This window comes from Nomia melanderi, chromosome 1, assembly GCF_051020985.1.
Source record: "Nomia melanderi isolate GNS246 chromosome 1, iyNomMela1, whole genome shotgun sequence".
In the NCBI taxonomy this organism is placed as follows: Eukaryota; Metazoa; Arthropoda; class Insecta; order Hymenoptera; family Halictidae; genus Nomia; species Nomia melanderi.
In genome coordinates, this window is record NC_134999.1 from 35168187 (window position 1) to 35193414 (window position 25228).

Genomic DNA, 25228 nt, shown 5'->3' on the forward strand with positions numbered 1-25228 from the left:
AGCGCATACCTGGCACGTCGATCCTTCGTTTTCGAAAGACGAACGGCGCGCCGTCGTCCAAAACAGTTTAAACGGAGTCGCGCGCAATTTGCAATCCAAATGAGAAGCACCGAGGTCGGAGAGGCGGACGTTCCTTTCCGCCAAAAGTTATTCGCCGCTGTCCGAGATGCTTCTCGCGTGCGAGACCTCGACACGGCCGACCGCGAGCCGGGCATCTTTCATCTTGGCCGTATCTCAAAGACGAACGACACTATCGCGAGACAAATAACGAAAATATATCTGCCCCGTCGTAGAGTCGGTGGACGCGTCAGCTATCGATTCTAATAGCGTTTCGAGTTCTCGTCGTTCGTTGGCTCGACGGTCCCGATTTAGCCTCGGAACGACGCGAAACGATGTTGAAAAGATACCTTGTGTCGGCTGCCGGGATTAATGCTCGTCACGACCAAACGAGAAGACGGGCTTCGACTTCCAAATTTCACGTGAAAGAAAAACAAGCCGGGCGAAAGAAAACGAAAAAGAAGGCGCAGAAGAAGGAGGAAAAAGAAGAGGAAGAGACGGGGGGCGGTCGTCGAGCGTACGAAAGCGTACGAAAAGGAGGAAGCACCGGACAAAAAGGAAAGAAGAACATCCCTTGGCGTCCTTCGTCGGCCGCCACAGTTTGCTGACCCGGTTCGAAAAGAGCAAAAATCGAGCACCGTCCGAGAAGGACGAGTATACAGAAGGGACTCTCGGATCCGGCCAAAATCGAAGGACCGGTCTCCGAGCGGCCGCGCCGAACTCTTCGACGGGAAAGGCGCTTCTAACGAACGGCCGGCCGCGCGTACGTCCGAGACGTATCGCGGCGATCGCGGCTACGGGGAGAGTTTCCATAAACGTCCCAGCTAATCGATGGCCACTGTCGATGAATCATAAATTAAACGAGGAAAGACGTTGCGTCGAATCGAATGAAAACCAAATCAAGTCGCGTGAGTCACGCGCGTGTACTTGTGTACCACGCATCTCGCGAGCCTCTGGACGCTGGCGAACGACGGGAAACGTGGGCGATTCGACGCGATGCGAGCGTCCTCCCGAAAGGCCGCTGCCTCCGCTCGCGGTTTCGCCGTGCGGATCGCGTAAATCGTGCGTCTACAATAAACATTCTACGCTTAAAATCCTCGATGTAATTTACAGATATCATCCTCAATATATACTTGGAAACGAGAAATAGATCAAGTGAAACAGAAGGATCTAGTCATTTGAATATTTCAGCGATCCTTGCTAAAGGATAAATCAAATTCAACGAGCCCGGAGACACTGGAAACAGATTAGTTCGAACAGCTTCTGAGATAACCACGCAATTCGTTGCTAAAAGAAGGATAGTAGATCTTCCGTTGGTCGTTTTCGAAAGGAAGACCCGGCCCGTTTCGTGGATCGGCCGGCCTTGCGAGATACCGTTGCCACAAATCGGTGACTAATAATATAAATTAACACCCACCGTCGCGTTGCGTCAGGGAACCGAGAAAAACACTGGTCGCCGGGAGAGGGGGAGGAAACTCGTTTGTAACCTTTCACTCAGTGCCACGCGGGGAGAAAGATAATCGTGAGGCGATCTCTCGACGCCTTCCGCGCAACGATAAGCACTTATCAGCGGCCGACTAATCGCGGGTACTTTCTCACAATGGGGGAGCCTGTCGGCGTATCTCGGGCAAATAAGTTCGAGCGATACGTACCTGTGACAAACACGAAGAGGTGCGCGACTCGTCGCGACGACGGTTTACCGTGCGCAAAGCTTAAAAGTCCCCGTGAAAGAGGGCGACAGTCGGAGAGGAAATCTTTATCGGTGAAAGAAACGTATCTCCGTTGCTACCGAGCGGACGACGCAACCTTCCCGCTCTCGAATATCATTTTCTGATTTCCTCGGTCGGTCTCGTTCGAGTAAACCACCGGAATAATAGGTATCGGAGGATCGTTCGGGAAGCAAGGGACGAGCGAGAAGGGACGCCGCGCGTTCACGCGAGAAGAGAACGTCTGCTATCCCCGGCGCGCGCGTTACGATGCCTCCCATGTTATACACGTACGTGTAGGAAGGAGCTATCGAAAATCTCAAATCCCACTAACCTCGTTGGCGAGCTACCAAGCCGATGGTGCACGCCTTCGGTACGGATTTCTTTACAGCCCGCTGGGAATTTATTTCTTCTTTACGTGCGACGGATATATATTCGCGATAGCCGCCGCCGCAGGTAGCCGTTCGCGAAGGAAACGCGGCGAGAGACCGGCTCCAGGTGTTTCTCCGCTTCGGACGCGCCAGGACAACCTGCGAATCGCTCGCCGATTCGTCGCAGTTCACGCGTTTCGCTCCGGAGGCTAGAGTCCGCGCGGTGATATTCTAGAAACGCCGGCGCGTTCGGACACGATGCGCCTCGAACAACGGAACGCGTTAGAAAGTGTTCATAGAAATTTAATTAGAGGAGCGGAATTATGTATTCCGCGGAACGGACGGCATTTCCAATGATCTCCGTGATAAGAAAGTTTACGGTCACTTGGACATCTTGTTTCATCGCGTATTTTTAACTCGGCGCGGTAAATATCTTCGCGACGCTGGAAATCTTTATCGATGTAGACTTCGATCGAGACAATGATATACAGTCTATCGATAATCGATTTTCTGATTTTATCTTATATTGTCGACTGATTTTTTCATATAGAATCAGCTGTCCGGTACCACCGGTTACACGACTCCCTGTATGATATCGAGCGATTCTCGCGTGTGCGAGAAAAACGAAAGTGCGCCGAGAGCGTAACGAAGCCGAATCGAACTCGAATCGGGAGGATTTTCGGAGGAGACGAGCAACTCTCGGGGAGCAATCGTCCGCGTGAAACAGATGCTAGAAACTCGGTCGTGTGACGTAACGTCGCTCCGCTCGAGACTAACGATTATTACCTTCCCCCTCGCAGCCGCGGCGCGCTGTTCGGTTAAAGCGTGTCGCAATTACTCGGACGACGCTCCGCCGCGAATCCACTACTCGCATTTATATCGCGCGCGCTCTACAATTTTCTTCATCGCTCGAAACACGAACGGAGCCGCATTCGCGGCACGTGCGCCATTGGCGAGGCGGCCGCGCGCGCTCGTTCGAGGTTCGCGAGCGAACCGAAGAGGATCGCCGGCGAACTGGACGGCGAACCTCGAGGGTACGGTTCAGCGGATCGTGTTCGCTCGTTCGCGCATCCGCGCGGATCGTTCGTTTACCGAGACGCTGTCCAGGATCTGGGTTATCGCGTATTGCTCAACCGCACCCGCGGTGTTATCCGGCGAGCGATTTGTTCGCGGCGCACCGTGCAATTTCGCCGCTTTCGATCCGATATCGTTGGGAGCGATAACAGTTTCTCTCGCGAAAGAGCGCGGACTCGCGGAGGCAAAAATCACGTCGCCGATAATAGCGAGTAGGTGTAACGAACGCGGCCCGTTTCGCTCGTCGTTTACCGATACGAAGGCTCTCGAGACCGAGCGGCTGCAACGCGAGAACCGGCCGGTTCGTTTCACACGTCCCCGTTGGCCGGCTCGCGGCTCTCCGCTCGCGGCGCGCGATGGGAAACCAGGATGAAAAGCAGAAGATGGCATTCCAGGTGGGGTTAGCCTCCTTAAGGACGCTCTATTCTTGGAAGTTGGATCTACTCGGCGTCCGTTAGCCGCAATAGCCTCCTTCCTCGATGAATCCGCGATAGTAAACCGTGCGAGCGAGCGCGCGCCACGTTCCCCGCATCGCCATTTCAATTTATTGCTTTAACTTGACTTTAATCGCTTCCCGATCATCCGCGTGTTTTCCCCGCGAACGAAACTCCGAGTCGCTCGTTAATAGTGTAATACTCGTTCGCGATTAAACGCCGGGCGCAACGAGGAAACGTGTTGCGCGCGGAACCCATCGACCGCATACCGATACCGGTAAACGTAACGCATCGATCGTCGGCTATCGTTTCCCGTATTTCGACGTCTCGCGGATACGTCCGATCGAATCGTATAATAACAGGCGACCGTTTCGACCGGACGACCAGCTTTCCGAACGAACTGGCCGCGCCGAGGCACGCGGATCCTGATTTATACCCGGTGAAAGGAGTCGAAAAAGACGCATAGTTCGCCGGCGAGACGCGTGGGCGGTTCGGTTAGGAGGAAGCGAACGGCCATCCGGTTCGGACGATCGGAAAAAACGAGGACGAACGGAGAAGCCTCGATCGCGTTTCTCGTCCCGTCGAATTTATGGCGTCCGACTTAATTGCTCGAAAGAGGTTCGGTGTCCTCGGCTCGCCGGCAGAAGAGCCGGCGTTCGAGATAGATGGAAAAGGGTCTAGATGCGGTGAAGGGACCACATCCGGCGCGAGGCGGGACGAGGCCCGACATCCGGTCTGAAAACGGATGAGACCGGGCATTCAAGTGCAAATCGTTTCGCAGCATTGTGCTCGAGACCTCGAGACCGCGCTAACGACGCGCACTGGGCCAAAATTGTAAAAACACTGCGCTGCGTTCCATCCTTCTGTTATTCTTGTATCAATAATTACAGCGTAACCCGTCTCTGCGAGTTCTCGGGACGAAGAATCTGATTCTTATCTTGGACTTCTAGTAAGAGAAACCACCCTAATAGATGTTTCAACCTAAGAAAATGAAGTTTCGCCAATTGATTCAGATTCTAAGTCAAGCATATTACGAACATTGCTTGAAAACTCATTCCTGTCTATTACGCGGCGACTCAGTATTCGCTGCGAATGCCACGGAGTATCTTTCCAACGCAGTAGCAGCTCGGATCGTTCGATCGAATTATCGCGTCCTGTAGATATCGCATTAACGTGACCTGTTCGGACGACACCGTCGTGTTAATTCCGGCGAGACAAATTTTCTTTCTATTACGAAATTGGACATAATCGCGCGGAGGACGGCGGCGGGCAAGGGGAGTCGGCTCTGCACGGCGTACATTTAAATAATAAGTACAAGCACCGCGTACTCCGTACGGATAATACAACGTACACCAGGCTTAATTGGAATATTCTCGTTCCATTATTGCACCGAGGTCCGGCTCCGCTTAATCTTGCCATCTTCCTGGCGAAATATTTACATAATGCCGGCAACTGACCGTTCGATCGAGATCCCGGCGCGAGGCTTATAATTTCAGTGGACCCATGAGCTCCGGGAACGGTCGAAGCGGAACGCGCGCGCCTAGCCGGGGCTGCGGCGGGAGAACGAGAGGGAAGAAGGGACGAGGACAAGAAGATTGCGTCGCGCAACCAGCCGCCGAACGATTGTTGTTCGTCCACCGCAACGAGGGGGAGACAGAAGCTTCGATACCTGTAACGGCTATTCTACGGCGGAATCGTTCGAGATGCCCGTACCGTTTCCATTTTATCGGTGACACGCCACCGGATCAAATTCCCCGTGAAATTGCTCGGACTCCTCGGCGCGGCGTATCGGTCCGCGGAATGGCGGAAGCGCGGCCGTGAGAATCAAACGGATTTTTCTCGGTTGCCCGTTCGGTAATGACGCCGATAATTAGCGAGCGTTGCTCGTTTAGCCGAGGATACAGATAACGATGGAATTTGATGCAGCCTCCGCGGGACCGAGAGCAGTCGGCCGGTGGCTTTTCATAGGCCGCTAATGAACGCGGCTCGAACCCTAGGATCGATCAACGTCGATCGGCCGTGGCGAGGATTACGCGCACGATCGATGTGGTCATCCGAATCGATTTGCAGTAATTCAATTGGCGCGATGGTAGTAGCGGCTGGGCTGCGGCGGTAGCGGGTGCTCGTTCGCTTGGAAACAGCCGGGGAACAGGAGAGAGAGAGAGAGAGGGAGAGAGAGTACGGGCTATAGAAAGAGCGAAGGAGAATGAAAGTACACTGGAGCGAGGGAGGAAGAAGATGGGATAAGGCAAGGGCAGGCGGCGAACCTTCCGTGGAATAGCTTCACGCATGCTTCCCACGTGACTCAGCCGGTCGGGCATAGATACGCATCGTTCGTGAGCCCTCCGCGTTCAACCTGCACGCACAATGCGTGGCAAACGACGCTGTTTCAACGGACATGGCCCGTACCGCCTGCCTCGTGACTCAACCTGGCCGAGCCACTAACCTTCCCTCGCGTTTTTCCGTTTCCCTCCGTGCCGCGGGACCTCTTAACCTCTCGTACGAGCAACCGGTCCTTTGTGGAAGCCCCGCCGCGTGGGACAAGACGAGACACGCCGGTGGAAATCGAATGGCACGCGCGCGCCTCCTTTTCAGGAAGTCGCTCGAAAATTGCGAAACAAAAGTCGAGCTCTCCTTTCTCGCTCCTCCCTTCGACCGTGGTGGTTTCGGCTGTTCAACGGGGCGCGCGCTCGCGCGCGAACGGGATCCGCGGAGCGTGAGTCACGTCTCGATTCATGCCGCTCAGGCGAGTTCGCGTCCATTCGCGTGATTCAACGCGGCCTGGCCCATCCTGGTCGAAATTCCTCGGCGCAGTCCCGCCGCGTGCCTTCGTCCGCCTCTGAATACTGAAACAACGCTCCGTGAGAACCGAACGGATCCCGCGCGACCGCGAGTCTTCGGGGAAAACGCGGGTCCTGGAACAGGGCGGAGGCCGCGACGACTCGTCATCGGAATCGTTTTCCGTTGCACCGGCTTTCGTCCGTTCCTCGACGAAAACGAGGGTCGAGGTCGACGACCCCGCGGCCCGCGGCGGATTCCACTAGCCGAGGGAAGCTGCGGGATCGACGAGCGATCTTGGCGCGGATATCGGCGGAGATCGCGGAGGCCGATACTCGTTAAACGCGACAGCGCGGAAAGTGTCGCGCTCCCCGCGGCAGAAATAAGGTCGTCATCGAGCGCCACGAGCTACGACCGAGAGGAAAAATTATTATTTCCTCGATCGCAGGCGGGGGTAGGCGATCGAAGGAAACCAAGGTTGTAAATCGAGCAGCTTTCAAAACTGGTTACGCGCGATGGATATGCTCTCATTAATACCGCGCTTCGGTCACGGTAATTGGCCGGTTCACGATTGGGCGGTGCGGCTGGGGGATAATGGTCCAGAAATCCGTTTTTCCTGGGCAAAGGTCGATTCGTCAAGGTTACATTTCGAAAAATTCTTTATTAAGAACTCCGGGTCGCCTTGAACTTTCAAATGTCACTATATATTTTTCATTTCATAATGTTATCTGTCTTTGAGACGAATCCAACGGCACACGATACTATTACCTTCAGTCTTTAAATAACGCTACAGTAATTTTAGCTACAAAAAAGAAGCGGGCTTCCGTGCGGCAAGATTTCGGACCGCTGTCGCGGAACCTTCGCGCGAATCGCGACGCGTATCCGCGGTCGCGCCCCCGCGAAGGAGAACGGCAGCGAAATCGGAAGTTCGGAGTCCCGATTCGCGGAGAAGCGAGCGCGTCAGCTGGCGAACGTTAACGCGAACGCCGAGGCGCGTCCGCTGCCCGGCGTGCCACCGTCATAATTTATCGCGGCCGACGCGACGGGAGGACTCGCGAGGTTGTTACGCGAGCGAGCAGCTCCGCGATCCGTTCTCCCGGAAACGTTCGAAGTATAACCCGGGAGATTTATCGTTCGACGTCGCTCGGTGGCCGAGGAGAGCGAGGAGAATGTCTCGAGCGGAATAAATGACTAGCGGGAGGAGAGCACACGCCTCCTGAACTCTGCTCTTTGATCCCATTAGCGGAGCGGAGCGACGCAACGCGACGAGACACGCAGGTATTCCGGCTCTCTCGTCGTCCGCCGGCGTCCATTCTAGAACACCGTGAACCACGTTTCGTCGAGCCGAAGAAGCACCGAGGGTGAAAGAAGAGACGCGTCTTCGTACGCGAGAAGGCCTACTTTGCGCGTGGCCTACTTGCGGAAGACCGACGGTCACGCGAGAAGGCATCGAGCCGACACACGCGTCTCTCGGCGAAGCGAACAGCCTGGCCGGCTTTGACCTCGAACCATCTCGGAGGAACGTTCGATTTTTGCCTCTCGAGAGCGAGTCCTCTCGGCGTCTGCGGAGAAGAGCGAACGAAGAGAGCCCCGAGAGAAACGCGCGTGGTTCACGGGACGAGCGCGCGAGCCGAGCGCGAAGCCTCAGACGAGGCGGGGAAGGAGGCTGCCTCGTCTCACGCGAGACGTCGACTCGGTGTCGCGACGATCGGGGACCCAGAGACCTGAATAGCCGTTGCCGCCGGGCCCGCCGGGCCCGACAGGGCAGAGTAACGGTCCTCGGATGAAGGTTAGTCGCATTATCCGCGGAACGACGTTCATCTGGCCAAGATCGCGAGATCGAGCGGTCTAGGGAGGGCCCCGGCCCGCCTTTTTCCAACCGGCTTTCTTCGGATTCGAACCGACCTCCGGAGTCGCGATCGCTCGTGGCCGAGCATCGATTCGACTTCGGAAACTTCTGGCTCCGCTCTGTCGGAGTTCACCGGGGGGCTCGAAAGTGGCTAATGGAGGGGTTGATTTTCTTTTCGAGCGTGGCTCCGGCGGTCGGCACTCGACGCGGAGTGCACGGGAAAAAGAAACAGGCCGAGGATTAGGCACGGTCGGCCGGAGAAGAGATCGCGGCAGTCGGTCTCTGCCGAACGATGTTGGTCCGTTTCAGAGGGAAGCCTCTTTTCGAGCGAAATACCGAAGGGATTACTCACCGGCACGACAACCGCCGGAACCGCGCGAGTAAAAGGCCACGAGTCTTTCAGGTAGAGAGCGTCGAAAATGGCGTTTCCATTCCATCCACCGGAATCTCACCGACAAAAGGCGAAACCCTCGACGAGATGCGTTCCGCGAACCGAGAAAGAGCGCACCGAGGGCTTTACAGCGCCCGTTAAAAACTCGTTCGCTCCGTCTGCGTCGCCTTGTCTCGCTCGACTCGAGCGACCGGCATCGGTGCGAAATTTCGCGTGTCCCGTCGGAAAAACTGCGCCGAACTTTTCGAAACGAGACAGATCGCATTTCCAAGAGTCGCTCTCCGCGGGGGAATATCGTAAAAGCATGGAAGGTTCGTCGGTCCGACGCACGTCGAGCGATTGCAGCGGGCGGCGAACGTGAAATTCACTGTGCCGTCCGATGGCCATAGGTCGCGATACGCGTTTCGTTTTATTATAGCTCGTCGGGTGCCCCGCATCCATCGCCTACTTCCTGCAGCGCGTTCGCCGCTATCGTCTTTTATATCCTCGTTCGACTCGCCTCCGGCTATACGCGAGCCAAACGCGTCCAGGTGTGTTTCTTCGCCGTTTCGCCGCGAGGATCTCGGCTGTTCGATGCCGGCTCGGTTTCTGCGTCGACGCGTCGCTGACACACTTTTGCCCTTTGTCCCGAAGGAACTTCGACAGCGGCCGGAAGAAATTCTTCCGCGGCCCGATGGCGAACGATCGGGTATCGTTAGAGTCGACGGGTTGAAAATGGTTATCGAACGGTCGTTGAGTCAACGAACCCACGGATCGCGGTTCAAAGTCCGTTCCACCGAAAAACGGCTTCGCCAGTTCCACAGCTGTCGCGCGATAAGGCGAAAAGTAAACGGCGGAGCGACCTGCGGGCTCGACTAACCGCTAATTCCGACGTTTCAACGGAGAGAGGCGAGAGGCGAACGCCGCGTTGCGCACGTGTGACGCGTGCTGACGGAAACGTGGCCTCGACGAAGCCGCAAAAACCGTTTTCCCGTCTAGGGTGCATCGTTGGCTGTTCTCGAGCCGAAGGAGCGCTGGCGCCAGCGCCAACGCGGCCTGCACTCCTCAGGAATGCACCGCTGTCGCAGCCAAGGGAATGCTTGTGTGTACGCGTCCGCGATACGCTCGGTACGGCCCGGTCCGGCTCGCCACCACGGACGAATCTGGAAGCGAGCCGAATCTTTCGATCTTTAATTTTAGTAACGAAGCGGGACCATCTTTATTCCCCGGCCGCTCCCCGTCCGATGCGAATAGTTCGACGACGATGATCCCTTCTTCGCGCGTTTCTCCGGGAAAGGTGATTCCCCTGTGTGATCCGTCGGAATTTCCGGTGACTAGGCGTCGATCTTCTTTCTCGGAAGGCGAACGAACAAAGGAACCCGGGCGGGAATATCCACGGAGTAATGTTTGGTCGTCAAACAGGATATCCGATTAAAATGCCTGAGACGAGAATAAGCAAACTCTCCTAAGAATAGCGCGCGGCGTTCAGCGCGGCGCAGCGCCGCGCCGGTCCGTTCCCTTCTGCTATTAGCGTACATAACTGCCTGCCGACTGCGGACGAACGAAATTCTTCCCCTCGACGGATCCGCCGCGGATAATTTTCCGTGGCCGCGACAGCGACCGCGATCCCGGCGGACCGGCGCGCGGCCGAGGATACGTACGCGGACGCGGGGAGACTCGGAGAGGCAGCAGGTTCGATCGAAAAGGCATGCAAACGGTGAAAGGCGGTAAAATTTCACTCCTCGATACGTTTGAGAATTCCCTCTCCTCGGTGCTCGTCGAAGGCGTTTATATGCCGATTTCGCGGCGTTCGGACCGAACCGAGAGAGAAGTTTCGCGTCAACAACGGGGACTGGTTTAACTTCGCTTTTTAATCGGCTCGATCTTCTCGTTAGCCGGCTCGGCCTGGAATCTAGGTTTGTAGAGCTGCGACGAACACGGCCACGGCAGGGTTGACCGAACCGCGCAACAGCCCTAACCGTCCACTTTCGTTCCTAGGATCGATCTAATTCCATCGACCAGAATAGCCGAGGAATTTACCTTCGAAAACGACGGTTCTGCGGCCGATTGCCTTCCATTCTCGAACGAGGATGAAACTATCGCGACCGGACGAATCCGGAGCCGAGCGTACGGTGTTGCAAGCAAACGGAGAAAGAGAAAGAGAAAGATCGAGGGAGAGGGACCGGAGGACGGAGACAGACAGAGGGACAGAGCGAGAGAGAGAGAGAGAGAGAGAGAGGGCAAAGATGACCGACTGGCATCGATAGGTGCTAGTTTGCTTCCACGTGACACGCGTAGAGGGACGCGAGTAAGCGTATGCGCGGTCCAATTAAAACCCACGCGCGAACGGAGAGGGAAAAGCGAACATTTTCTCGATCGCGCGAACGAGATCGAAGGCAACCGGCCACGTGCCGTTTTCGAGACTTCCTTTTCCCCTGATACGAACGCCCTCTCGCTTCTCGTCGGCGAAACGGCGAGCATCCGTTACTCGCGATGACACAATAACAACAACCGCGTCGCAAAGGCCGCCGCGTCGAATCGAACCCGGCCGGGAAGAGAGAAAACGAGACGATCGCGGGCCGCTTGCGCAAGGACGCGCGTAAGGTAAGAGGCGACTCGATTAAACGGATATCAAAAGCCGAGTGCCCGATTCGTTCGTGCTCCGTGCTCGCCGTTCCCCGTTCGCCGTTCGCGGCGGAGCCGGCTCGAGCGAAAGATACGAGTCACCGAGAACTCCGAAGTTGCAGAATGTATTTTGCAATGCAGCGCGGGAGATCGAGCGTGTCTATAAATCGCGGCTCGAGGGCCGGGGCTGATCGGTGTGAGCAACGGTGCGCGGCGTTCAGTCCGAGCGGAACGGAGAAACGTTTAGATCGGCGCCGCGTCTGCGGCCTCGACCACGTTCACCGTCCCGGAGAGAAAACTGTGCTAACTAAATGTAATCCGTCGAGCAGCGGCGATCGTCCGCCTGCTCTCGCGGACCGCGCTCCCGGCTATTTCCGCGTTCGCGTTTCGTTGCACGGAATCGATCCCCGTACGCGCGTACGAGTATCGTCCGGCCCCCTCGCCGGAGACCGACTACCGGTCCCGCACGCGAAAAACTGGACGCTCGGGTAGGAGCGCCGCTGTTTTCAGTAAATCGCGATGCTCGCGAACACGGACGGAGCGGCCGTTACTCCGTTCGACCGAGCGTTAAATGGGTACACGCCGAGAGGCGACGCGAGGCTCGTACGCGGCAAGAACGAGAGTATCGTTGATAGGAACGCGGCGCGTTGCGTAACCACCGGTTATCAGCGCCGGGACGGAAGTCTCGGATCGTCCGGTGAAAATAATTGGAACGAAGGCGGCGCGGTAAAAGCGAGCCAGCCCGAAAACGGAGTGCCGCGAGCCGGCGGGGAATTACGGAGAGATAATTATACGGGACGGTAATCGGTCGCGCATGGAACGAATGCGAGCGACTCGCCGCGTCCCACACGGTGGGAATCGTGAAACCTCGGACTAATTTTAGATTGCCTGCTTCGAAAGGCATGAAATTTTTATCGCGCGTTCTTCAATGTGTATGATAACTGGCACTATGATTAAAGTTCGTGGGAAGTCTATGCTATGTTCATGTAACATGTTTTACTGAGTCACACGAGTTCTACAAGGGTAGTTTCTCATCTTACTAAAAAACTGCGGATACAATCAGATTCTACGACTCCAAAAGTTCTGGAAACGGGTTGTTTTATAAGTATCGATACAGGAATAACGGAAATATGAATAATCCGGGTTCTGACGATTCCAGCCCGCTGTGCGTCAATTTCCCGGCATTCGGGTCACCGCAGACCGAGCCTGTCCCGCGACGAGGCGTTTCTCGCGACACCGCACGTCGTCGGGAGGTCCACCGGTCGACGGACGTCCGGCCGCGGAACCGCCGCGACGAGGTTCGGACTCGGCTAGAGAAATTCATTCTCTCCGAGGGGAGATAGAGGATCGTGCGCGCGGAAACGAGGTTGCGCGATCGCGCGCGTTAATGCATGCGAAAGCATTCGTCCGGCTATCGGAAGAGGAAACGGCAAGATCGCGCGATTTCAAAGGGAGGAGGCACCGAGCGAGAAACGAGGACACGTCCCAACCTCGTAAACGGGAACGCCAAAGCGTGCGAGGCTCGCGAACGAGGAAGCGACAGTTAGGCAGCCGCTGGTGTCATCGGCTTCTGAGCTACACCGTAGAGGCCACCTTTCGTCCGAACGAGTCAGTGGTTCTTCGCTTCCGATCTACTTTCGTCGGCCGCCACCTACCTCCTCCGTGATTTTCTCTTTCCGTCTCTCCGCGGACGCGGACGCGTTTCGTCCGGCGGGCTACCCGCGCCGCGACCGATTCGCCCTGTACGAGTGGTCGAGTAAAGAGATAAGGCGGCAGACGGAAAAATCGGAGGGACGTGGGTCGAGAAGCTGTCGTTACGGCACTGCCAATATCTTTCGGTATGCAGCAATAAACGAAGAGGGCAATAAATCGAGCGGAATAACTGGCCACACCTGTGCACGGTACGGACGGTAGGTGGGCACGTAAAAGTCTTCCGAGCACGATCACCCGCGTTCGAGTCGCCTCGCGCGAGAGCGAGAGGCTACTTCTGCAAAACTGTATTTTACGTCGGGCCGACGAGACGTCCCACGGATATCCCCGCTGCAAGCTCGCCCGGCGAAAGCTTCTTTCTCGCGAAAAGCTTCCAAGAAACGCGGACGAGATCCACCCTCGAGAGACCGGAGAGTATTCTACCGCCCACTCGCGCAATATCGAGCAGCTATTTCCTCCGGACTCGCCGCGTTCTTTCCGCTGGAATGCGGTGCACTTACGCCGGAACGTCATATCCTGTGTCACCGCAGGTGTGACTGCAACTTTTACGTTGTTCCTCGCATTCTTGCCGGCCAGAGGGGGAGAGAACGCGTATCGATTTGTTTTCGATTTCCCTCCTGTCCTTTCTGGAGTACAATTTCGTTCGAGTCGGCTCTGGGGAGCGGGATAATAGCGTATAGAGTGTCGCTCGCCGAGGACAGGTTGCGCCGAGTTTTATCGAGTTTTATCGAGCCGAGTCGAGGAAATCGCGAGCGCGAGAAAGGCTCGCGCAGGCCGGCTCGTCAGCTGTCAGTTCTTGCGGCGAAGAATGCGCGTGTCGGGGAGAACGAATTCTCGCGTTTCAGCCGACGACGACCGGATTTTCTGTTGCCGAGCACGGGAAGGCCGAACGTCGCGCAACGCGTAAACTTTTCGCGGCGCGGCGCGGCGCGGCTTTCCGGCCACGTTCGCGTGCACCGACCCCCACGCGCGCGAACCGACTATTGCGAAAACCGTTGCAATCGCCATCAAATATAGCGCTACGCGCGTTTCGACCTGCCCCGGCGGTTTCGCAGCGCACGACTCAATGAAAGGAGCGAGTCGCGGTGACACGGTCCGCGGGACCCGGCACGGGGGACCGACCTCGCGACGTCGCGAAAAAAACGCACGGGAAGCGCCTCTTCCGCTTTCCCTCCGCGGAGTTTCGATATCCCTCGGCGAGCCGCGTCTTACGCGCTCACCCAGACGATCCGAGCGCGATTTAATCGCGATACGAGTTACGCGCGAAGACTTTCACGGCGCTGACGTCATTAGCGTAACGTCCAAACGCGAAGATATTGAAAGGCACGCTTCGGAGAAGCCTGAACCGGCACGGTGTTTCATTATCGTTCGTAAAGCGATTTCGTAACTAGCCTAGTAGTCATAGACTTCTACGAACCCCCGTGCCCCACATACTTAGTGAATCACGAATTCGTGCCGCGTTTGGACTCGCGTTAATCGCTCCCAGGGTTCCCAGACCGGGAATGCACCGGGAACTGTGCACGGAAATCGTGGAAATTCACGAGGCTCGGCGGAAATCGCGTGTCGCCGACCAAACGACGGCCACGAATCGAACAGGGCTCCGATCGATCCGGAGCGTTCCCGATGCCGACCGCCCGCGTGCAGCTGGGCCCTTGCCGGTGTTCGCAGCTGTGTATCGCGCGCGGAATCTGGGACGGAGAAAAAGAGAGAACAGGCAAAGGTGAAGCGGACGCATCGCTGGAGCGGCGTATCGATCGCGGTCGGTCGTTCGACGGCACGAATTTACCCTTGGCTTTGTAGCGGGGCGTGGGTGTTCCGTTCTTTTCGAGCCGAGTTTCCTTCTGGCGAACCGCGACGGAGGAAAAGAAACGCTCGCGAAGGTAGATCGCCGACGATACGCGGACGGAAAGTCCTCCGCGCATAAAAGATACGTTCCGCGAATCGACGTATCGCCCCGGAGACGGTGGAATATGCTGTTGCGAAGAGACGAGGCTGCGGCCGATAGGCAATAAATGTCTCGCCGCGATAACTTGCTCTTGCGGTGAGAAAAGAAAGGATAACCAAACGAACCGATACGTATTCCCTTCGTGCAGCCGTCGAGCACGAGTTACGCTTCGGCTTAACGAACGAACACAGACGAGTGACCCAGCGCAAACTTGGAATAATTGATTCGACGGAGATTCCTGCGGATCGCGGCACGGCAACGGCAATAGGGCCGCAACAATCCGTGATCACAGAGTCCGACTAATTACATACGATTGTTCGGGTGACAGAGGAAGAATAGTCCGACGGTAGTTAAGCATCGATGGTAGTCGGGGAATCGATCGAACGGTTCGAAAACTTGAAATTCATAGTGACTCATCGCCGGCAGCCGGTTATCGTGCTATTTCGCCGGAATACCGTGGACACCTATTTCGACGCGGTGTATAATGGGACGGAACGGTCGATGGCAAAGGAAAATCTAGAACTCTGCGGCTGCTTTGTATATTTTAATGAGATCTGGAGCGATTGATCGCTGCAGTATGGTCTATGTATTCTGTTAGTTTAAACGACAGTAAAACACTGAGAGAGAGAATAGTATCATTTATCGACAATAAACTGACGATAAATTTCTCTATGAAACCGCATGTATTTCTTGTTAATTTACAACATTAGGAAAACCGACTTTCGATCGGCATCGAGCGTTTCGTTCCAGTGTACAGCGTAACGAAAGAAGTCTTGATTAATCGGCGTGCACCGGGAAACGGGATACATGTAAATACGTATCTGCGTCCACTCGGAGTCTTAAGGATACAAAGGCTGGCTCGTTCGAGCGTCACGCGGATCGCGAATCGCGACACAGGGGTGGCTGCGTTGCGACACGATAGAGAAAATGCGGGCAAGGTTATTCCCTTTCCAATGCACGCCACAATGGACACACGGAACCGCAGCGATCGACGATATGGCCCGCGAAGTAGGACGCCTCGAGGTGGGATAGCTAGACCGAGTGTTACTTTCGAACGATTTCTGGACTCGGCCGTTCCTCCGGTCGAGACAAATTCGAACGTCGGGAGTAAACCAGTCGCTGGAAACCCGTAACGCGAGATCTCTTCGAACGGTTGCCCGTTAGGTCGTAGGTAGCTCGCGATACTCGCGTTCGCCGCGGTCGATCGCGAGAGTTCCTCGAAGCGAAGGAAAGCGAAAATAAAAAAAGGAACGCGCGGCTCGTGACGCGAACGATGATCGAAGAACCCGCGTATCGTTATCCCCGATCGGAGGGTTCGTCTTTCGACGCAGCGCGCGGCTCAACGACAGGGATGTTCGATCGGTCGCGATCGATTCCAGCCGGCGAATCGGTATCGGTTTTACGATTCCGATAATAGATTTCGAGACGAGTTCTGCGGGGCCGGGTTCCGTCGCGAGAAACCAACGTAACGAAAGGAAACGACCAGCCGCGACGGCTCGATTCGATTCGGTTCGGTTCGACTCGATTCGATTGGCATCGTTGTCGGCGTCGTTCGCTCGAGTTGGCCGACCTTCACCCGGCTACCGTCGCCATTATGCTCGTTACACACCGGTCGCGGTTGTAATTTACGGTTAACCGAACGGAAACCGAAGGGGAGCGACCGCGTTGGAGTAACGAGGTCGTCGCCTATAGGGTCTTAACGAACGAACTACGACTCGTACGGCGATATCTGTCGATATCGCGCAGCCAATTTCGTCTCGAGCTCCGCTCCCCATCGAACTGCATCGATCCCGATGAAATCATTCGGGGTATCGTCCGTTCAATGAGCGACGAGCGATCTCGTTTCGCGTTAATACGCGATCTAATAGCGACCGTCTTCGAGATACCGACGAGTTTAGCAATCGCCGCGTTGTTTACGGTCGTCCGCATACCAGATGCGCAGAGGCCAAGTGAAAACCGAGATAAGCGTAGCAGAAATCGAGAGGAAAACCGACGCGCCGACCGGCAGGAACGAACGAATCCTGGGACACGGTTGGTAACAGTGGAACCCCGCCGGCGGAGCTCGCTTGACGCTACGCCCGAGAGAAAATCAAACGAAAAAAATTCTGCTCGCGCGAGTTTCGCAACGCGCGTGGGCGGCGAACAGGCCACGGAAGGACGCGCAATCTGATTTTCGAGGATAGAACTCGTACGGTACAAGGGGACGACCCGAGATAGCGAGCGAGAACGAAAAATGCGATTCCGCGTTTTCAAATGCTCCACCCACGCGGCCGATCTTTCGCGCGATCGTCGAGCACGCGAGCGTCGCGAGGCATTCCAGGTCGAAAATGTCCTGGCAGAAACGGATCGTGACCCATGGATCATCGTGATCGCGATTTGCCCTTCCCCGCTGGATCTCGCCGCTCGTACCGCTCGTGTCGTAATATCTCCGCGTTCGGTACGGGCTTTCGCCTCGTGATCGATCTCGATTCATAGATCATTCCATCGAGAAACGTTTCTCGTTCGCTCGAGATTCGCTGATTTTCCATCTCGGCCGGGTATCGCGATCGAGCGATTTTTCTTCGCGAAGCAGGACGAACCGCGATCTAGATCGCGCGCGATTCCACCGAGTCATCCGTCGCGTATTCAGACGGCCGTCCGGGCCCGCACGGATCCGGAACGAGATCTCGATCTTCGTTCCTCGCGGCGACAGGAGACGAGAAGAAACGCGTTTCCCGTGATTTTCTCGGCGCGAACGGCATTCTCGCGATTCGGCTCGAGGATGAATCGAAGGAAACGCGGCCGCGCCGTCGACGACTGCGGCACACCTCCCTCGGTAACGGACGCGGGTAACACGGCTTGCCTCTAAATACGGCGCCGGTGAATAACGATCGCTGGAATTTCTCGTTATTCCACCAGAGTCACGGCCCTCGTCCGCGACTCTGGGTGGCTTCCTCCGAGTCGTAGAACACGAACTCGGGAAGAGAGTTATCGATCGGATGAGCGAGCAGCGCGGCAGTGAACGGGCAATGATCACGACGACCTTGAGAAGAAGGCAACGTTTGTTCGGCGATGCAACGCGCGCGCGGCATACCATCGTATTTTCTCACCCGTGAAGATCGAGCCACTGCACTTTTTTCCCTCTCTCTCCTGCCCTCTCGCTCATCCCCGTGCGCGCGAGAGGAGGGAGGCCCGGTCCGCGACGATCCGACAGTGATCACCGTTGGCGACCGTTCCGATCGAACGAGCTGATAAACATAATTAAGGCGACGGGAAGCTGAAGAGCCCTCGACACGGAACGCCACGACCGCTTTATCATCCGCTGTATCTGTATCGGCGATAATCGCCGTCATCGCGCAGAAGGGATGTTAATAAGACGTCGTGCCCGCGGTCCGAGCCTCGCCGAGTCACGATGTCTTCCCGCTCGGCCGGACGAACGACGTTTCGACCGTCAAAACAGGAAATCTTTCGGGCAACTCCCGTTCGACGGTCCCGATACCGTTCCGAACGTGGAAGGAAACGCGATCGCGGGGCCCGGGGCTTACCAAACCTGCATCCTTCGCCTCAAAGGGGAGTATTGTTATGTTAAGTGAAAAGACGCGCTTCGGTACGGCATGGGAAGCATCCTGAAAGGCGAAAGACGGCTGGAAAGAGACCGGGCCACGACAGAAAGGGACGCGAGATCCGACGAGGGCACAGCTGTTGCTTGTCTGCGGGCAGCTGCGTCCTACGGAATGGAACGCAGCGAAATGCTACCCGAAACTCCCTCGAGGCCGACGGAAAATCTTCAAAGTATCGATCATCCTGCGTAATTGCGGCTCCGACGGGAATTCAACGAGAATTCAACGACGACACTACGAAAATCCAAAGAAAACCTAATGAAAATCATACGGGAGTCCAGGGAAAGACAGCGAAGCAACAGCCGAATCGCAGGTTGGGAATTTTCCCGGCGATTTTCGGGATCTCTCGCGTAAAAAGTGAAACGCGCGGCGAGTTCGACGCACGTTTTCGGATCGCGATCGTCTGGAAGGCCGAGGAATACGACGAACCGGATGCCAGGTGATCTTTTTGCGAGTAGATGCACTAACTGCTATGCGCCCTGGGATCTCGTTTTCCCCCCTCGACGGAAGGTCATCGACGACCGGATCGCGATGCAACGCTCCAACAAGTAGGCACACAGCCGGGCTGTCGCGCTAATTGCAGGTGCCGTTACCGTTACTTTCCAGATGGCATGCCCGTTTCTGTCGCGCTGGCTCGTTCGCGCTCCAATCGGAGAGGCGTTCTCCTCGGAGAACGTAACCAGAGCTACCGGCGCGCCGATCGGCTTTTCCGTCGCGATTCGTCACGTTCCGTGACGCGTGCTCCGAGCTTAACGAATTCGAGGATCGGCCGCCGATAAGATAAGCGTCCGGCTTCGGTCCGTACGTTTCCTATGATTTCTCGAACGGAGGCTCGCCGGTTGCGACCGCCGAAATATCGAGCGACGAGTGCATAGCGGACGATCTCCGCATACTCGGCTCCGACCACAATCTATTTTCAAGCCACGCTAAACTCCTCTGCCCCCCCACCTGTCTCCGTGTATTCTAAGACGCGACCCGATACCGTAAAAAGCAACCGCCCGCGTCCCGCCGCTCCGCAACTAAAAAGTATCGTTCCGCCGATCGAATTTGCTTCTCGGCCGGTCCCTGCCTCTTCTTGGCTCGGCTCGGCCGCGCGTGAATAGGTCTGACTGTGCGCCGCGTAATCGCGGCTGCATCTTCACCGCGCGACACCTGCGATCGCGCGAGAAATTCGTTCGTCCCGTGAGTCAGGCTTTTGGAACTTTTCGAAATTTATCCGTGTTGGCGGATAGTCGGCGCATAGTTGGCCCGAGCTCTCCCGCGGCCGTGTTTTCTCGGGCCCCGATGTTTGCGCAGGGAAATACCACGGCTGTGATTCACGGAGTAGGCGCGACGGTCTGATTTTCGACCTGTGCGGTCGCGCCGCCGCGGAAAGTTTGCTTTAGTTTCTCGATGCACCGCGATGCATCCGGCGGACGGATAACGTCGTCCCGATGATAACTGTACCCTGAGTCACGTCGAGGAGGAAAGCGACGGCGGAAAAGCCGCGGACTTGACCTTCGCGGTGATCCGCGTCGAGGCGCGCGTGATCGCGTTAACGATCCAGATAGGAGGAACGTAAATGTTCCCTTTGTCGGCGCGCTGGGCAAAAGTAAATCGACGCGAAACGCTGAGACCGTGACGAACGCGCGGGAGACGTTCGAGAGTCGCGAGGGCAAACGTTGCGGGCAATAAAGGCCCGGTATACGGCGAGACCGAGTATCGAACGCGGGCGCAGAATCGCTTAATTGGTAGGAAAGGAATGGCGCGCGAGCTCGCGCGCGCGAGCGCGTTTGCTCCAGTTTATTTACATTCGCGAATAACGACCTATAGGCCGATATAGCCATAATATTTACACCGAGACTCCTTTCCGGCGGACGTTTATGGCGTCGGCCCGGCGATTCGCGGCGCGATGCTCGAACGGCTCGATTCCGTTCCCACTTATCTCCGCTTCGACGAACCGAAGATTGGACGCGCGACCGAGGCTCGTCGCGCAATTGCGCCAGCATCGCGTCGCGACATCGGTGTCGCTCGCTTTGCATTTCGCTCGAATCGTTTCGAGACGGTTGCGCGATTAAGGCGTTTTCGCGGAATCGCTCCGCGGCTGTTTGCATTCCGCTGACCTGTAACACGTAACACATTGTTGCATCGGCGGTTGCGAATGCAGCTCGCGCTTCAACAAACAATCCGAATAATCGTTTCCACGAAACGCACGTACGGTTAGTACGAATCGAAAGGCTCGCCGTTGGGTAACGCGCGCTCTGCGAGCGCGCTCGCTCCGGTGCAGAAGCGCGTTACCCTCCAGCCAAAAACGATCCGACCGGTTAGGGTATAAATCTCGAGCGTGCTGCAGGTGTTTAGCTGGGAGCAGCTGTTAGTTAGCATTTACGGCGAACGCTACGACACCGCCGGACGAATATAATAATACGCGTGGCGATGATGCATTTTTGTCGCTGGAGAGAGACGCGGCCTGGAAGATCACCGCTATTAAGGTTTTTCGAAGAATCGTCACGTCTCGCTCGCCGCGATAAGAACTCCGGTACTCTCCTTTGTAATTTATCTCTCGAAAAATGCCGCGACATAATTGCATCGCGGCGTAATACGTACGTGCAATCGATATCGATGCAGCGGCGGCGGCGGCGGCGGCGGCGGCTTAACGTGCAAATAACGCGTACCACGTCGGCACGTGTAACGACAACAAACATCGTAGCTGGTGGCCTATATTATTGCGGCCGGCAACGAGAGTACACTCGCTACCCACTTCCAGCGATTGGCAAACAAAAAGATCGCAGAGGAAAACGGCACTCGAGCAAAATGGAGGATGAATGCGCGACTGGCCGTGACCGGACCGCGATTCCGTCCACTTTTCTTCGTCTTTTTACGGGGATTTCGACGAAAATATTCTTTCCGCCGAGCATTCCGGGCAAAGTTGTTGCTTTCGGAAAGAAATCGGCCGACCAGCGGTGTCGCGACTTGTTGCTCCGAAAGGAATTTCGTAAACATCGACGCGTGCCTCTTTGTCACGCGATTACGCGGCATATCTGAACCTTTAAAATCGTGTTGTTGCTTTTTTGGCAACGAGTTTTTATACTCTCCCCTCCTCTCTCTGTCTCTCTCACTCTCCCTCCCGCCCCGTCGCGCGTTCTATCTCTGTCTTTCACCCGGAGTAAGAAAATACACGGCAACGCGGCGGATGATTAATATTAGAAGCGAATTAACTGTGTCGCGTGACCATCGCGCGACCCGATTCCAAGATTTCTCTTCGGCGGTTTCTTACGATCGACGAGTCATTCGGGACACGCACCGAGGCATCTTCCTTCCGCGGATGGTCCTCGACCTTGCACAGTTTCGGGGGAACGTTTTCGACTCGTCCGCAGCTTCCTCTTTCAGCTCTCCCCGCTGGCCCACCGCGGCGAGGAGCAACGGAATCCTCGAAGAGGATGAGACGGAGAGAAAGACGGTCCGCCGGTAGACCGCGGTCGTAAAAGAGTATCGACGCGCAAAGTCTCGACCTCGATCTCTCGCGGTAGGGGCACTTTCTTTCAGCGGCAGGATCCAGGACCGAGGAGCTAGGGGTGCCTCGGGCTTGACCAGCCTTCCACCGAATGGAGAGGAGTCCCCCTTTTTTCTTGTTCACGCTCGAACCCTGCTCCAGACGTTTGCACGCTTCATCTGGCTCGGCTGGAACTTTGCTCCGGCCGAGCGGCTCGAAACGCAAAACCGGACACGGACGAGATACGAGGGGACGGAACGAAAGCAAATAAACAATTTTAATTAGCGCACCGCGCACCGCGTGGGGAATCAGCGACCTCGCGAGGTCGTCGCAGGAATGCGGTGCTATTCCAAGTCGGAAGCATAGACGACGACGCGGTAACCTCGTTACACAAAGAGACGAGCAGATAGGTTGTCGAGACGAGACAAGGCGAGGCGAGGTGCGGTGGAACGGAGTGCAGTCAAGGGAAGAGAAGGGAAGGGAAGAGAAGAAAAGGGAGGAGAGAAGAGGAGAGAGAAGAGAGAAGATGAGATGAGATGAGATGAGATGAGATGAGATGAGAAGAGATGAGACGGGGAGGGAAAGAAAGGGGAAAGGAGAGAGGAGAGATGTCGGACTTACCGTGCGAAAGGTTGTTCCTCGACCTCGTACAGCTCCTCGAGGGTCTGTTTCGAGAGAAGCCTCTCCAGTCTCTGGGGCGTGGGAGCGAGATGCCCCGGGATGCTGGTAGTCTCGAACAGGCTGTCCGCCGTCATGGCCGCTGCCGGTACGACGATGCGTCAACCGTATCAACAACTCCAAACGGTGGTCGGATAATCCGAAATTTCCGTTGTCGGCTCGTACGGCGAGCCGCGACGACCGCGAATGCCGAGCCGACGAACCACACGGCTCGCCAACAAAAGTCGCACAAAAAAAAGAAGAAGACTATCAAAAATTTCACTCGCAGCGATTATCACAGCCAGCTATTATCCTCGTTGAAAAGTATCCGTGTGGTGCGGGGAAACCGAACGGGGTCGAAACGGGGAGTAAAAGTAAAGAGAGAAACAGGGGAAGGTGGTTTCTCCGCTTCGGTCACTGGGTTAGATTTCCACGGGCTTACTCGCGTCTACAACGTAACGGCGAACGGATCACCACGTCACTGTCGCGGCAATTCGCGGCACGCATCTCTCCGTTATCTGACAAATCCTGGCGCGTCTCGGCACAGCGCGGACCTGGCGACGACAACCCGGTATCGAGGACGTCTCCACGGAGTGCACGCACCGATCGCGATACGAGGCACGCGCTTCTATCGTGCGAGCCTTATCACGCGCGACCGCTCCTCGCGACGGTTCACCAACAATTGAACCTTCCGCCGCGGCTTCGCGCGATCCCCACTCTCCGTGCTTCGAGAGCTCCTTCGCTATCTCCGTGGCATGGAGGGGAAAGTACATCCCCACCACGGCGAACTAACCGGTGACAGTCGACGGTCTACAGAACCGAACCGGACCGAACCGCTCCGAAACGAGCCGAACAACCTTCTCCGCTCGCTGCTGCACCAACGACGCGGCGAGCAACGCGAAAGAAAGATGCACCCCGACAGGCATGCACCGGCCGCCACTTCCTCTTCTATCGCACGGACCCCGGCACGCTCGTCTCGGTTCGCGCGTATTTCGCCGTCCGATTGCTCCTTTCCCGTGTCCATCCGAATTACCATGAAACGCGATCGAACGAATCGCGGTCGCGCGAAAACCTTCTGACCACTGGCATCTCGAACTCTGTGTCGGTCGTTCCAATAGAGAGGTGTTCGAGTAAGTTTGAAAGCTTGTTTTTCGAACAAAATTCTACGACTTGAGAAATACAAGTGATGCGAAAGATGCTTCAGACAAAAGATGTATGGTATAGAGCAGAGCATATGGTAGTTACATTTGTTTGGCATTTCAGCGAGCTTGGCAACTACTCTGAAGGTTACTAAAATTGTAATCACAATATTTTCCTCTGAACGTGCCTGCTGAATTCGTTCTTTTAAACAAGAAAACCTGGTGCCTGTATTATTGTTCATCGGGCGACGCACCGTACGTCGAAAGGAATCGATCGCAACCGACCGACGAGTCTCGTAACGCGATTCTGGATCGGTCCGATGGCCAGCCGCGCACCATTGGTATATAGGTACGGCGGGACGCCGCCGCGTGGAGACTTCGATGCCGCAGTTTCTGCGCAAGAGACGACGGAGCGGCGAGGTTTCCTTAATTTTCGGCAGCCCGCGTCGAGCGGGCTAAACGCACGACGGTTCGGCGAGATCGCGAGGCAGAGATTACGTGGCAGGAGCGTGAGAAACCGTGCCGATAAATCAACCGGTTACGATCGGTCGAATAAACGGAACTTGGGACCTTGGGATCGGCGAGCATTCGCGGAGAGCCAGAAGGCTTGTAAAGCGTGCCAGGATCTTGTCAACCACCGTACATGATTATGGCGAGCGAGCATGAATAATTGAATGCATAATTTATCGATTTCGCGGCGAAAGAGCAGCGACGCGGCGAGCCAGCTGGAGAAAGAGAGGGGCCGCGAGCGCGCCTCTGCATTATAGATCTCCTAATAAGTCGGTGCAGCTTCCAATGCCGAGATAAATCAGCTAATCTCGATAAGGATAACCGTTGTTTCGATGCCGAGACTGTGACGCAGTTATTCCTGTTTCGCGCAGCGCCGGAGACGCGTCGCGCCGTTTATATCCGCGGATCAGCGGGCTTCGAGCTGAACGCGTGCGACGCGACGGATCGCCGCTTCGTACGATATTCGTCGGGGCCCACCTTCGGCCGACATTCTATTAAGAAATTCGACCGGACGACCAAGAACGCCATGGACGCGTTTCTCAACAGGATCTTGCGACACTTCGGGACGAGTTTCTTAATCGAGTTATCTCGCGCTTCCGACGAACCTGGCTGACGCAATTAATGCATACCGGCGAGATAATATTTCCGTACGAACGAAACTGTTTTGCAAAATACGAGGTTCGCGCGCCGCGAACAGAGTATCTGGTAGTACCAGAATCAGTAGGTTACAGATAGCGGAGAGACGACGGTGTAACAGACTGTCGGTGGCAGAAGCTGGTGTCCCAAGGACTTATCTAAATCCACCGAGACACGTTGACCACCCGTTTCGAGGAGGATCGCGACGCGTTCTCGCCGAAGTCGGACGAGAAACGGAAAGGACGTGCCGAAGCAAGGATTACGCGTCCCGCGTGCTAAAGCATTTCTAATTGACC

At 56.1% G+C, this 25228-nt stretch overlaps 1 protein-coding gene across 4 annotated transcripts in view; it reads right to left on the reverse strand.

Annotated features, from left to right (window-relative positions):
- The window catches only part of LOC116426899 (uncharacterized), a 117241-nt gene that overhangs the window by 20932 nt on the left and 71081 nt on the right, over positions 1 to 25228 (reverse strand). Inside the window, exon 1 of one of the 4 annotated variants that reach the window (XM_031976533.2) lies at positions 22612 to 23878. The exons of the other annotated variants lie outside the window; for them this stretch is intronic. Within the exon in view, the coding sequence (XP_031832393.1) occupies positions 22612 to 22745 (134 nt within the window). The 5' untranslated portion in view covers positions 22746 to 23878. Of the gene's footprint in view, positions 1 to 22611; positions 23879 to 25228 lie in introns of those variants that run through there. 4 annotated transcript variants of the gene reach the window in all.